The sequence below is a fragment of the Epargyreus clarus genome, unplaced genomic scaffold, assembly GCF_041222505.1.
Source record: "Epargyreus clarus isolate Ecla_fem2 unplaced genomic scaffold, WU_Ecla_fem_2.2 ptg000008l, whole genome shotgun sequence".
NCBI lineage: Eukaryota > Metazoa > Arthropoda > Insecta > Lepidoptera > Hesperiidae > Epargyreus > Epargyreus clarus.
Window position 1 is genome coordinate 8,345,756 of NW_027332216.1, and position 15,609 is coordinate 8,361,364.

The 15,609-nt window shown below is 34.9% G+C and overlaps 2 protein-coding genes across 2 annotated transcripts; one reads left to right on the forward strand and one right to left on the reverse strand.

Annotated features, from left to right (window-relative positions):
* The first annotated feature begins 120 nt into the window (after positions 1-120).
* LOC140744312 (thioredoxin domain-containing protein 11) lies at positions 121-9,862 on the forward strand. Its single transcript, XM_073075871.1, has 12 exons — positions 121-564; positions 858-1,068; positions 1,256-1,379; positions 1,951-2,057; positions 2,252-2,449; positions 2,927-3,133; positions 3,307-3,755; positions 3,984-4,281; positions 4,748-4,987; positions 5,842-6,032; positions 7,503-7,638; positions 9,449-9,862. The coding sequence occupies exons 1-12, from the start codon at positions 353-355 to the stop codon at positions 9,749-9,751; spliced, it is 2,676 nt and encodes an 891-aa protein (XP_072931972.1). The 5' UTR covers positions 121-352; the 3' UTR covers positions 9,752-9,862.
* A 1,207-nt stretch (positions 9,863-11,069) lies between these two features.
* LOC140744323 (carboxypeptidase B) lies at positions 11,070-15,402 on the reverse strand. The gene is made up of 8 exons (XM_073075883.1): positions 15,227-15,402; positions 14,917-15,146; positions 14,629-14,734; positions 14,046-14,257; positions 13,325-13,482; positions 12,098-12,217; positions 11,590-11,728; positions 11,070-11,250 (listed from the first exon to the last, which is right to left on the reverse strand). Exons 1-8 carry the CDS (start codon positions 15,316-15,318, stop codon positions 11,141-11,143), a joined length of 1,167 nt encoding a protein of 388 aa, XP_072931984.1. The 5' UTR covers positions 15,319-15,402; the 3' UTR covers positions 11,070-11,140.
* Between the last annotated feature and the right edge of the window lie 207 nt (positions 15,403-15,609).

Genomic DNA, 15,609 nt, shown 5'->3' on the forward strand with positions numbered 1-15,609 from the left:
TGTAGATAGCCATTTGGTCTGTATTGGCGAACATAGGCTATGTCTGGACCCACTAATATGAATTAGTAACTTGACGTTTGGCAATGACCTCTGACAATCTGACAAGATGCAATAAATTTGACATTATTATCAGTCACTGATTTGACATAACATTGACAAAACAATAGTACGAAGTATTAAAAAATGTAATAAATTTAGGAATTAATCGACCTTTAGGAATAATATTATGGTAACCTTTCGTCGCATAATGTTACCCATAACACGTCATTGAGCATTCAATGTTTTGATTATAACATGCAACACAAGAGATAACACGTTTTTATTTAGCGCTATTGTTTACGAATGACGTGTAATGTTTCCAACGGTGGACACTGAAGAAATTTCACAGGTCACGTCATTAAAAGGTAAACCGGGTGCATGTAGCGATGAGCGAGACTCGTCAGAGAATACACAAGTGTCTGAATCTAGCAGTACCATGGATTTAACACTCAATATGTTGTTCAACTCGTTAACTGTCGTCTGCTTCGCCTTAGCACTGTCAGTGTACGGAGCCATTCATAACTTGTAAGTGTGTTTGTATTTACGTTTCTACTACTTGTTTGTCTTATACAGCCGGCCTTTTATACCGACTTCGTAAAAGGTGGTACTTTGTTCAGTTGTATTTTTTTATTCATATTAAACAAAAAAATGTGTAGTATATAACTTTACGGTTTCACTCTTGTGTAACTGGTTTATGCCAATTATATGTTTTTAATAATAATAAAATTTTATTTCAAACTAGGTTTGTTTAAATTATCTTAAAAAAGTACATTTAATTACATTCTTGAGTCAACTTAATATTTTTGAAAACTTTACAGCCCTCCAAAGACATCTAGAGTTTCACAAGCAGTAAGATTCTTCAGTCCCGATTCAGTGGTAACAGACTGGTACAGGGGAGAACTTGGCAACGCCCTTGCTGCAATATACCTTAAAGAAGTGTCATTTGTAATGTTTTACGCACCATGGGATGCAGAGTCCCAATATGTAAGGGGAGAGTTTGAAAAGGCTGCAAATATATTAAAAGGCCGGGTAAGCTTATCTCTATTCTGTGCATAAATATACTCAGTTTGTTTATTAAGGATAATAGTTCAAATGACCTTATTCATTTGTGTTATAATTATACCAGTATTTTCCTGTTGATAACTCACAGAATTTTGTAACTAGCTTTGATAAGAAGCATGCTTTGAAAGTTATATTTCCAATATGTGAATTTCAGGTTAATTTTTTTGCCATTAACTGTTGGAGCCCAGGCAGTGAATGTAGGAATCACCATACCAATATATATTCATGGCCAGTACTTATTTCCTACTCAGTTGGTTTTAATGGTGTGCTATATAAAGGTAATGAGATGATAATAAAAGTTGTTTATTTATAGACATAGAAGTACTTTACAATGACAATGAGACATGGCCACAGCTAAACCTTTTATTAAATTTATTTCATAATATAGTAGTAGCAAAGGAGCATGCAATCCACCTGATGGTATGTGGCTATTGCTGCTCATGAAGATTTGCAATCAACTTCTTATAATAGTTGGATTGTATGGCCTGAAGTTGCCACAGATGTGTTGCTACTCCTAAGATCTAATGTGCAATACCTCAGATAAGTGTCTCCCTTATACATACTCCCCACAACCTTTAAATCGGAATGCAGCAGTGCTGACTACTACTGTAGATATTACGCAAAAATAGGTGTGGTGGAGGTGCCTCTGTAGACGAGCCCAAAGGGTTCTACCACTTGAACGTCTTGGGGGTATAATAGCTAGTGGTGTTTACCTCATAAAAACAACATTTTAGTTATTTTGTTACCTAAATGAATAACTTGAAACAAAGTTATATACACATATTAAAATTTTATTTAATAAGTTAGAATATATTATAATAAAAAATATAATTAATTTAAATATTTCAGGCCCTAGAAATGCTGAAAGTATAATTAATTTCTTAGAATTAATAATGAGACCATTAAAGAGGATATCATCTACTGAGGACCTTGTCAGCTTGTTGTCAATATATGATGTTAGTGACTTTTGAATATTAATATTTTAGATGATATGATATGATATTTATATGATACTTAAGTTACTGTAAAACATGTATACTATGATATTTATGTTAACTGTAATATACATAGCATTGTAGCTGTAGACATTTTTTGTGGATATCATATTGTTATGTATGTTATAAATAATATAAAACTATGGTTTTCGCAGGCTGTTGCAGTAGGATACACTCCGCTTACTGAGACATCAAAATACTACAATGTATGGTACAAAGTGGCTTTAGAATCACTAGAATTTGATACAATTGGCGAGATATGTTTCGCTGTGGTCACCTCTCCACACCTGGCAGTAGATCTTGGCGTCAATACTCTGCCGAGTGCCAGACTCATGATGTGGAATGAGACAAAGGTAAATATTGTGAGCTCGGTTTACAACTTTACTTCAGTGAAAATGTCAAATTTAAATCAGAAAGTGTGGGTCAAATATACTTGGCCCAGTTTATTATCATAACAATACTGTTATTAAATGGAACCAGACAATTGTGTTGTTATACATAAATAAAGTATGCTTAAATTATTGAATTGATTACACAGATGTGGTGAGCTCAATGATAGCTCATTTGCAGATGGCCTTGCTAGTAGAATATCTACACAACATTGAAATACATGACAGATATGACAAAATAATGACAAATAATTTATAATCATGAAGTTTTATATTCATACTTAAAAAGCCACTCCCCGGGATATCCCGATATTTCTTCGCCAAAGTAGTATAAGTATTCTTATTAAAACAATTGCTGTTGTTTGCAGTTACTATAATTATAAAGTATACTACTTTATACTACTATAGTAACTGCTTTAAACATTATTTATATATTTTCAGGAATACAAAGTGAATGGTGAAACACAACCATGGAATGTATCGTCCCTAATGCACTGGGTTTTGGACAACTTCACCCAGCCAGTAGCAAGGATCATTCCGCTCTGGAGAAAGTCCTACAATTTCGATAAGTTTGCTGACGGCAATCCTATGCTGATACTATTTACTCCTTTAAATCCATTGTATGAACAACTACCCTCTTATGCATTGGTAAGAAATATTTTTTGATAATTTGTTGATTGAAAGTTTAGTTTGTAACTTATTAATATTTGTATATTTGTTATATAACAAACTTTCATTATGTTCCGAACGTAAATGTTTCAACAAATTGTCATTAAAAATGTGTTACTGTAATAACATTAGCTTTACTTGTATGTTTTCAGATGAGAGAAATAGCAATGGAGTATTACAGTTGCAAAAATAAAACTGATCCCTGGGTACTTGAATTGATAAAGCTTCAGCGTGTACAAAGACTAATTTATCAGCAAAAAGACCATTTTAAGTTTTGTAAAGAGTTCAAATTTAAAAACCCAGTGAAAAGGGTAATTCCACACTATACTAAGTCAGTTATTTCTCACAACAATAAATATCCATGGATCAATTCTACTCAGAAAAGTCAAAAGAGTGGCTTGTTTGATATGTTGTTGAAACAAGGTCTATTTTCAAAAGCAATGGAAAGTAGTGATGACTCTGTACTATGGTCATCTTTGTCATTGCTGCAGGAATGTAAATCACAAAGTTTGCCGGCAGAGAAAAGTTTTTACACAAACTATGAGCAATGCCAATCATTCGAACATAAAGTAAATAATGAAGTAGAATATGAACTGGAAAGGTATGAGTTACTTAATTGCATTTTTGTTGCTAATTCGATTTAATGGTACTGGTTATAAGTGCTAACAAAAATAGTAATTTAAAGTGATTAAGGCTTATGTATGATTATGTAATCAACATATTGATGGACTCATTAAAACAAAGCACATAAAGGTTTTTAAATGTATTTAGAGTTTGTGAAGACACTCATATTTTTTATTCTCATGCATAGTAAAAAACAATTTTATAGTGTTGAGACAACTATGCTGCCACTGGAAGACGATCCGTTATCACCCGAAAATTTGCTACAAGACAGCGTGAAGCACTCTTGCAAGCTATTGCAATTCGCTAGCGAGTTGGAGCTACCAGTGGCGCCCCCGCCGGTGAGCGGCCACGTCGCGCATGTGTTCGGGCTGGCGTGCGACACTAACGCCACTCTCTACATGCTAGCGGTGGATAGCACGAGGAACTATCACTTCGCGGAATCTCTCGGCATTGATATCACTAAAAAGAAGGACCGCACTGCTGTCGTTATTTTGGACAGTAAGGTAAGAGTAGTTGAAAGTTTTACTAGGTCTGTTGTAGTCATATTATTTTTGAAATAGCAAATAAATGTTAGTTACGTAGTATTATAATGTGTAAAATGAATTGAATACTTGAATTTAAAATAAATTTGTGCAAAATTTCTTAATTTTAATGTATGTTTGCTCTTTAAGAAGCATCATCATCAACCCATTACTGTCCCACAGCCGGGCACGGGTCTCATCTTAGAATGAGAAGAATTAGGCTATAGTCTACCGCACTGGCCAAGTTTAAAGAGCATTAAATTTATTTATACCTTCAGTGCTAATTTAGGGTGGCAGGGATCATTTGCTTAAACAAAGATATCACAATAATAGTTTCTGTATTGCAATTATCTGTATTGCTTTTATGAAAACAGTAATAAATTGAGAAATGAGTTTATTTTTAAGATAACTTTATTCTGTAAGGTAAAGAATACATTTTGTTTTTCAGCAAGAAACTCAGTACATACTCGCAGAGGATTACAATGCGAAATCAGTGAGAGATTTCATATACAATTACACTATGGGTACATTGAGGCGGTCATTGCGTACACACGTGGAAAATACTTCATACACACATTATTATGAGTCCGATAATACAACTAATAAAGGAGAGCCGGACGAAAATGAAGTGCAAATTATAGACTTAACTACGCGCACTTTTAGAAAGGTTGTTAGGACTCCTGGAATGGTAAGTGATACTAACGATTGAAAGGGTTATTTATGAAAAAATACAAAAATACTTAAAAAACAATTTAAAATATTTATTATACTTAATAAGACAGATTTTTTAAAGACGATGGTTTTATAATATACAAGGTGTAATAAAATTAAGCAGTCCACCTGATTATAATTAGCCACTCCGGCTCATGGAAGTTAATTACAGATGTAATTAACTACAGATAAGATCAGAGTTTTACCTGAGGCTAGACACTGTTACTTTGCTATCCGAATAAAACAACGCTGAACACTGCTGTTCTTAGAAATAAGTGTGACGCTGCTATAAGTTTCGAACCAAAAAATCATTATTAAAAGTAAAAAGTATATATTTATTATGGTATGGTATATATTTGTTATTATTTATTTTGGTGTTCTATAACAGACAATTATTTGGGAGTTTTGTTGTTTGTGTTAGGTATATTTCGCTCTTCTATAGCATGTTTTATGAAAATAATGGTATTGTATAAATTAGGTAATTGCATCATTGTATGGGAATTGCCCGTTATACACCGCTAAACACGTTTTATAGAAGAAGCAGTGTTAGCACCACTAGGGTTAAGAAACTCGCCTCTCGATCGAGGAGTCCGAGGTTAAAATTTAAGGCACCTCTGATTTTTCGAAATTATGTGGGTACTGGAAATCATCATCAGTTGCTAAAACGGTGAAGGAAATCATCGTGAGGAAACCTGCATTCCTCAGAGATTTATTAAAAAAATGTGTTTATGTGCGCAGGTGACGCTGGTGGCGCTGTAACAATACGTAACAATGTAACATAACGTGTGTGCAGGTTGCTGTGACGTAACCAGTGATGTGACGTGTGCGCAGGTGACGCTGGTGGCGCTGTGCCGCGGCGCGTGCGGTGCGGCGGCGGTGCGCGCGCAGCTGCACGCGGCGCGGCTGCTGCGCGCGTGCGGCGCGCCGGCCCGCGCCGCGCGGCTCGACGCGCTGCGACACGACCTGCCCTGGCGGTACGCCGCGCACCACTACCCCGCGATGCTCGTCTTCACCGCTGACGGGTATAATACACTTTATTATTTTATAACTTTTTTGAGAACAATAATTTATAATTAAGTACGATTAATTAATAATCTAACAATCTAAGTGACAATTGTCGTCTATGAGATGCGCCGCTACCCCTGACGACTAATTTGGAACGCCTCTGAAAAGTATGTCTCCCTTACCACACTCTTCAAACCAGAACACAGCAGCGCTTAACACTACTGTTAATAGAAATACGTAAAAAGGATGTATTTTTCAACTGGACATAAGGCTTTTTCTCGTCACGCGTGTAAATGCTAATGTGTGATGTATGTGAGTGGGATCCGCGTAACGGAGAGGAAGTCCATGTCCAGTGGCATGTGCGAAACTTTCGCTACTATATAAAACTATAATTATGCGTTTAATTATCGTTTATCCTCTTTAAACGTTTGCTTCGAGGATCATAAAAAAATATTTTATTAATAATTATTTTTATCATAATTATTTAGTGTTATTGTACATAAATTATTGAACCATATTATTTATTCCTTCTTTGTTATTTTACGGAAATACAGATGGCTATCGTAACGTTATCTACTTACTGGAACCAATCCAACCAATCCACTTGCTTATCCGTATTAATCTTAATCCAGTTATAATGTTTTATCAATAGTTGTTTTACGTGTTAATGACCTTATACAAAAAGGGAAAAAATAAAGGTCTACATTTTTATCAACTATTAATTTCATTAATAGATAATAGAGATTACTAAGTGGCGCAGTAGTTCTATAAAACCAGGCAATTTACAATTTTATTCTCTTGTAAAAAGTTAAAAACTACATATTTATAATAAAGAACCACTTTGCTTTATTTTTGTGTCGCGTGTTTATATATGATTTAACTTGCTGCAATGTTTTTTTTGATATGTGAGCGTGTGCCTCACAGATGTGCCTATAAAACGATTATAATTCAAATCGCATGCGTGTGGGTGGGACACGCAGTCGTGCATTCGGACATACACACCTGCAATTGAACAGCGTACATACATACTTTTCCGAGGCATTCCAGCTTAATCCTTAGGGGTAGCGGCGCACCTGTGGCCGACCTCAGGGTCCTCAGGTAGGAATATCTAATCCTATTTGGGGTCTACTACTCCTGTACTTTTTAAAAAATCGCACTTATTACCTATTTGTTGTAAATCGAAACTGTTATCTTTACGTTATTGAATTGCTAAAGTTAAAGATTCCGATCTCTGGTAGGCCAAGAGTGGATAGATTGTAATTAATATTAATGAAGAGTAATGATGTCGAACAATCCACCGTGTGATCCGTCTAACATCGAGTATAAGTATCCTGAATCCTTTCATTTGCTTAGAAAAATCTTCACGTCGCAGAGAACGAAGAGACATTTTACCTATTATTTACACACTCATACTCGTATCTAGTTGTCTGTATTCGGCGAGTACGTATAGCAACATGGCATAACAAGTGTGTGTGTGTGTGTGTCAGGAGCGGCGAGGCGGACAGCCGCGCGCTGCCGGCGCACGTGCGCGTGTCGGCGGGCGCGCTGGCCGCGCTGGCGCTGCGCTCGCTGCGCGCGCCGCTGCGCTTCCGCGTGCGCCTCGCGCTCTGCGCACGACAGCGGGTACGACACCAACACTACACACACGATACTACTATGAAAGACTCAGAACGGATCCCAGAAATACAATATACCCTTCCATAATCGTCAATATGTACAATAATAAATCTTAATCCATTAATTTATCATAACCCCATTATAAGAGACGTTGCAAAAATCAGGGATCCCAGAAATATGATATACACTTCCATAATCATGAATATGTACAATAATAAATCTTAATCCATTAATTTATCAAAACCCCATTATAAGAGACGTTGCAAAAATCAGGGATCCCAGAAATATGATATACACTTCCATAATCATCAATATGTACAATAATAAATCTTAATCCATTAATTTATCATTATAAAAGACATTGCAAAAATCAGTTCACAATTCATAACTCAAAACAAGACTGAATATTCTAACAATATAAAATAGAACAGTATTTTATAAGATGGATAAAGCAGCATTATAAATGGATCAATGTGATGTGCCTGTAACAGTGTTTACTACCCATACTCGTTAAATGGTGTCGACAACTGAAACTCGACCAAGGGCGTCTCCAAGGGTAGAACAACAAGGGCAAAGATTAAGATCATGTCTTTAATAACTTTAGCGGCGCCAAGTATGTCCCACCACCAAAAATACCACTGCTCCATATGTCATCTGCCCCCCCCCCCCCCACCCCCCTTATCACATACTGGCCACGCTCTTGTGGTATAACCAGTATAATTCGACCGACGAGAGACCATCACTACACATATTTCTAGCGTTAAATACTTCTTGTGTTTTTGTCATGCCAAGTAACTTATATATGAAGCAACCATTTTACGTCATAGGATGAGCAACGAAATTTTTACTTATCATTTTACACACAAACATATCAGAATATACGACACCTATACATGTTTTCAAAAATGCACATAATTAGTGTGGTTGTGATTTATATTTGTACCAAGCTCGGATCTAGAGGGGGAGTGGGGGCAAGCCGAGGCCTATGCATCGGGCGGCAAATTCAGAGGGCGGTCAAATTCACAATTTACAAACGAATGGACAACTCATCGTTTACTTAACTCTGACCTACACTACGCACGAACATTATTATTCGCGAGACGCGTAGGCATAGTTCGGTAAAAATAAATATCGGTTAGGGGCGGCATTTTTCAGTTTTTGCCCCACCTAAAAAAATTGAAGATCTGGGGCATATTTGTACTAATTAATCTTTACTTGTGCTTAATGCTATAGGGTCATACTACAGGTGTATAAAACTTCAGATTAGCATATCTTATAAGTATTATAGTACCCAAATTGTGAAACATGTGACTAGATTATAATATTTTAATGATTTTATAGTTTATAAAGATAAAGATTACTCGGCGATAGATCTCATGTTAATAATACTTTAGCTTTCCCCGTATCTCTCTCGTCGGGACTTCTAAATTTATTCGACTTAGTAAATTTACAAATACTTTCTTGAGAAAATTAACGTTTATTTTGCCTTGTTTGATCTATTTTAAATCTGAAAATAAATTGTTACATAACGAGATAATAATATTCTGATTAAAATCAATATAAACTGTGTTATTTTTTATACTTTCATGATAGATACATCATTTCGATACGATAGGGATTAGTGCAACCAAAATTGGTTCTGCATTGTATCTAAATAGATACAATGCAGATTTTATCAAGATTGAAAATTATATATATATAAATATTTATTAAAATAACATCTATGAAACACCTATAAAAATAAGCTACAAAATATCGTATTTGACATTGTTAATTATGGGTTGTAACATTGCTTTAATAAAATTATTTTTTCTAGGCCTTCATCGAGAAGAGAGCCTGCCTTAAAGATATACGAGAACACATCACAACTCTCATCGGGAGAAATTTGAAATATTGGCGACAGACAGACAATGAAGAACTAAGGAACTTCCTATTAATAAGGCTGCAGTATTTACATCAAGCTTCATTACATTTAAGTCTTCTTAACGTGACCGATTTAAAAGAAAATAGCGAAAGGGAAAAGTTACTATTACAGTGTTTAGATCAGTTATCCAAGCATTGGGACATTGATATGACGGCGTTGACGAGAAATGATACATTTGCAATAGAGCCGAGATGATATTAGCTAATGTATTTTGTATATAGTGTACATTGCGTATTATTATTTTGTTTAACGTCTTACGTGTTGTTAATATTTAGAAAATAGTGCGTTAATAAATTGTTAAATAAAGTTTTTATTTATTTATGATGAACTTAACCTGAATTTGTATTTGGCTTTTACTTGTGTATTTCTGCCTCATAACACCATTGTTAAGCGCTGTTAAGGGTAAGAGGGTGGTAAGGGAGACATACAGTAGAACCCGCTTAATACGCCATTTTACGCGAGTCCCTGCATTTTGAGACATGTTTTCATACATTTCTTAACGCTTAATACGCTTCGACATCCCGTTTAATACGCCTATTTCGTAACTGGTCGAACGATATAACTACTAAGATCGCTCCTTGTAACATATGATGCACAATCTCGAGCTTGGATGACCGGCATCCGTTTCATCGACTTGTTAAAATCTTTAGATGAACACTTCTAGATTAGAAGTAGACGCATAATTCTATTCATTGATTGATTGAATTGTCCCGCTCATCCGAAAACTGTTGAACTAAAAAATATCAAGCTTGTTTACTTACCTCCAAATGCCACAAGTAAATAACACCCGATGGATCAGGAAATCATAATTAATTAATATTATTAATCATAAGGTAATTTATAAATGCATAATTTATTACTAGTAAGTTTTATTTTCCTTATCCCGGTTAATACGCTTTCTCGCTTAAGACGCATTTTTGGTTGGGTCCCTATGAAATCGTCTTAAACGGGTTTTACTGTACTTTTCCGAGGTTCCGAGGTTCCAACTCCTCCTCAGGGGTAGCGGCGCACTGTGACCGACCTCAGGTAGGAATACCTAATCCTATCTGGGGTTGATTACAGATGTCCATGGGCAGCCACTCACCATCAGGTGGACTGCATACTCGTCTGCTACTCCTATATTATAAAAAAACTGTGTCCTGTGGTTGCTAGATCGCAAGCTAAGTTAATTAGTCTTATCTGGAAGATTTGAGTGAAAGATCAAATCGCGTTCCTTATATAATCAACTGGTGTAGAAAATAATACCGCATTGAAACAAAAAACAAAGTGTAAATAAACCAAATGACTTTACTAAAAAAAGTCATGGTGTCATTAAATTTATCAGTGTGATACCGCTACATTATTCTCCGCAGTCAATTTAGATATGATCGCAATGATGGATCATTATTCGGATTATTCGTGTACGGATTGGATTGAAAGATTGGTCACAAAATCTTATAAAGTAAGAGATCGCGATCTTAATTAGTCATTCAAGTGCATACTTATCAAATCCCCGATAATTTTCATTTTATTAAAATAAAAAAATAAAACAATTTGTACCTATTTTATTACATCATTGTAATATTGCTGTGTTTAAAATATGAATTAAAATTCTATGTCTTTTCCGAAGAAAGACAGTGTATTCTGCTTGGTACTGCTACGCCACCCACGAACTATGCTGAGAATAGTTGAGATTCCTTTATTAACATATGTTTCTGTAAAAAAAAATATTTATTTAAGTCATATATAATTTTAGTCTGAATGTAGACATCATATACTTCTTCTATCACCCAAAATGGATTTATGGGAAAATGACTTAAAGACATTTGGTTTGTCTTAGTAGACCTTATTTCAAGTTGAATAGGATAATAATTAATATATTAATTTAACCAAAATTTCACAATCCCCTATAAAAAGGAATAATAACATATATAGTAGTAGTTCGATGTTAACCACGTTAAAATCAGACTATATCAGCGCGGACACACGTCACATTTTAATTTGCGGAATATTTTGGTGAGGTTAGTAAAATTAAACTTCAACAATTAACTGACCTAGGATAGCGGTGTCAGTGTAGTTAGGAAACAGCTGGTGATATGGTTTAACCAGGAAGACTAATTCTGTGCCGACTACACCAGAAATGTAGTCTATAAATGACCCTGCTACTTTCTCGTCGGCACTCGCTTGGTGTACCTGTGTAAAATACGAAGAAGCAATATTTACGTTTTAATCTTTTTTAAATTTACATATTTGGCAGCACTTAAGTAGGTACCTAAGCAGGTATATTTCTTCGTTGTTTTTATGACTGATATATTAATAGCCATTGCTGCTTAACTTCTGTAAGAATTCCAAACAGGACAGGACATATCTAATCGGCTTTAAGTAGTACATCAGTTCTTTATGGAGCCGGTTACTCGGTTACTTACATATGTGGACAGCAGCATTTCCATCAGATGGACCACGTTCTTCGTTGCTACTTTAATCAAATAAAAAATGTAAGTACACATATCTACATGATAAGCTTTATGACATGACTCTACATAGAGTTAGAGAGAGCTTTACCTCGTAAAGTCGTCCATCAGGCAACCGCGCTTGCCGAGCTGCGTACTCTCCTATGGCCTGTAGAGTGCGGTAGTTACTCGGCTGTCGAGTGCTGTACCGCCAAGGGTACAAAATACATTCCTGCCAGTAAATAATACAATAATTTATACAACGCAGTACTTATAATTGCATACGCGAGTACAGAATATGGATCGAACCTACTTGATTTTTTCATTCAATTTCATTGTTGTAAAAATTACTTATTTAAAAATGAATGAAGAATTGTAACAACTTCTGCTTCTACGTTCCGCAAAGTTTTAGCTTCCATTTAGCCAACACAAAACTATGGAGACAAATTAAAATTTTCCTAACTTGCCCATATTGTATCAATCTGTAAAATCTGTATCAATGTAAAATCTGAAATTGGTAATTAACCGTTACAAAGTTTGATTGTAGGTATCGCACCTTATCATAAAGTCGTATGATATTACGGCGACCTCTAATAGATGGCGATACGAGCAAAATTATTAAAAGTGTTACATTGCCATTTTGCATGTTATAAAATGTGTCATTATGCTTGTTGTTGAATAACATAAAAATATTTTTTCGACGTTGTCGTCTACCTATGTGTTTATCTATAATCTGTCTGTCTTTCAGCCTGCATATTTTAATCTTAAATTCTTTAATGCATTAACAGATAATATTGGAACTTTCACTAAAGCTTAGTAGAGTCTACAGACTAGAGTAATTTGGACAACTTCACGCCACGAAAATTATTGTAGATAAAATTCAGCTAAGGATATCGTTGTCAAATACAACTAACGTATGGCCTAGGAATTCGGTACATGTACTTTTGTACAAAAGAAGTAGGTGTTTTGGACCATTGGTTCTCAAGCAATAAGCGCACAAAGGGATAGAGAGACTTTTTTTATAATATAAGAATAACAGACGAGCATCCAGTCCACCTGATGGTAAGTGGCTACTGCCGCCCATGGACATATGTAATCAACCCCAGATAGGATTAGATATTCCTACCTGAGGTCGGCCACAGATGCGCCGCTACCCCTGAGGACTAAGCTGGAAAGCCTCGGAAAAGTCTGTCTCCCTTACCACACCCTTCAAACCAGAGCACAGCAGCGCCTCACACTGCTATTATTAGGTAGAAATAGGTGTGGCGGTGGTGCCGCCGGAGTCGAACCACAAAGGGTTCTGAGATTTGTGTTTTGTATTACAATATGTACTCATTACCTTTTTTGGGATGAAACTGGCATGTAAATAAATAGCTAAATGTATACTGTCGCCGAGTTTATGAATGTAGGCGCGTATGGCCTGCGCTTCCATCGTAGAAAAAGGTTTAGTTCCGGGATAATACTGCGAGCAGCGATCAGGTGTTTTGAATACGTCATCTGCAATAAATAGATATATTTTATTACTGAGAAAAGAATTTATATTAATGATAATGTTTATCATCTAATTTTATGTTAGGTCTTATCAATATATCATTATATTATTACTTACTATATAATCTACAAAGTCTTGAATTAAAGAAATTTGAGAATTAGGTACTATTTAGCGTACCTACTGCGAAACGATACGATACGATAATATTAAAAATACAAACTAAGCATTATAAATATAATAATAAGTAAATGGTACCTCATAAGCTTTTATTACAAGTAAAAAGTACCTACGTAATTTTAATATTGAGTAATCTTTATAAAGATATGCTTTCTGAGATTATAAAATGCTTTTGTTATATAATTGTATACTTCGTAATTAGCTAGTTATTTCATATGGTATAAATTAGCGACAAAGACTCTTATGCACTAAATTCCTGACCGTGTCCGAAGTAGCTAATTCTGTAGATCGGTTGAGACTTGGGAGTTGAGATGTTCACCAACCGCGGATCTATTCGCTATTCGCGGATCTATTGATAAGATATTATTAACCATAATTTATTTCCACTCACCCTGCCAGTGATAGGCGAAGTTACGGTTAATATTAGTGCCAAAACAAATATCCTGATCTGACTCCCTGTCTATGTTTTTATACCACTCCTTCGGTCGTGTGCGACTTCTTGCCGTCATATTACGTGACCATTCCGACGTACTTAATGGTTGCCGCAAACGTATTATCTGAGTGAAGTTTAATCCATCGGGATTAGCCAGTGGTATTAAGTACCTATAATAATTATAACATAATATCATTAGAGATTATCGATACAAAGAAGAGTCGTATTTAATTAATGTTTAATTATGGGATTATCTGGGATATCCATGATATAAGTAGGTACGTAAAACAATTTACCGACAAAAATATAGAAACATAAAAGAAAATTGACGACAACTCATAAGTACCTATATTATTGATATTAAACAAATTATTCCGCCTTCAGTTTGACGATTAACGTACAGTAATTAACAAAGCCATTTATATTACCTAATATCTCTTTATTACTTAAAGTTCACATCAAGTCTATTTCTTTATGATATGATAGTGTGAGATTATACAATAATATTGGTTTTATACAATTATGTAAGGGTTTGTCTAACCAATCGTAGTCGTTGAAGAAAGGGGTTTGATAATTCGAGTCATACAGCAGCTTCTCTGCTAAATCGAGGATTGCGTTAGGTGCGCCCCATGTCATCGCATTAAGAGCTGTAAATTATGCATTTGAAATCGTATCATATTCTATAAGTAAGCATTATAATGATCTTATGGTATTTTTATATGGTACAAGCTGAAAGACAAAGGACAAAAAATGTAGAGCCCTAGAACCCGTTTTTCAGATTTGATATGGAGCATTAAAAACGCTCTTTTATTTTAAAATTAACACTTGCCGCCAATGACGAGTATTCCAGGCTTCATGCTGTTAGGGTCGCTATGTAGTTCCAATGCGACTATGCTATTGTTTTCTGCCGTCCGTGGTGTCAGATGAACGACGCGTACTATTTCAGAGTCCTCTTTACTCATGTTTTCAGTTACAGATGTCAGTAATTTTTGATCAACATATTGCGTATATTGTAACTTTCCTTCCATACGTTTTACTCTCTTCATGATCGATCCAGACCTAAGGAAGTTGAAAGCGTAATAATTTACAGTTTTTTGTATATTTTCAAGGTTTTTCATTTACAAAAAAATACAGCATACTTCGCGTAATTTCTGGGCGGAAATAAAATCATATACAACGCTCCGAATATGTATATGACAGCAATCATGTATACTTTAATTTGTATCAACATTGTTTTTATATTCAGATAATATGTTTAAAAATATACAAAATGTTTTATTATTGTAAATAATTACTGTTAATATACTAATGACAGTTCATATAAGTCATGTACCTGAAGAGTAGGTACCTGTGTAAAACACAGAATACCATTTAAAATTGATTTAACCTGATTAGGTATATCATTGTATGGTTGTAAATATTTTTACAGAAAATATTTATTTAATTTCAATATTTTATTATTAAGTATTTATCTCCTTTATGATTTATTTATAAAATAAGCAAGTCTATAGCTTATATCTAC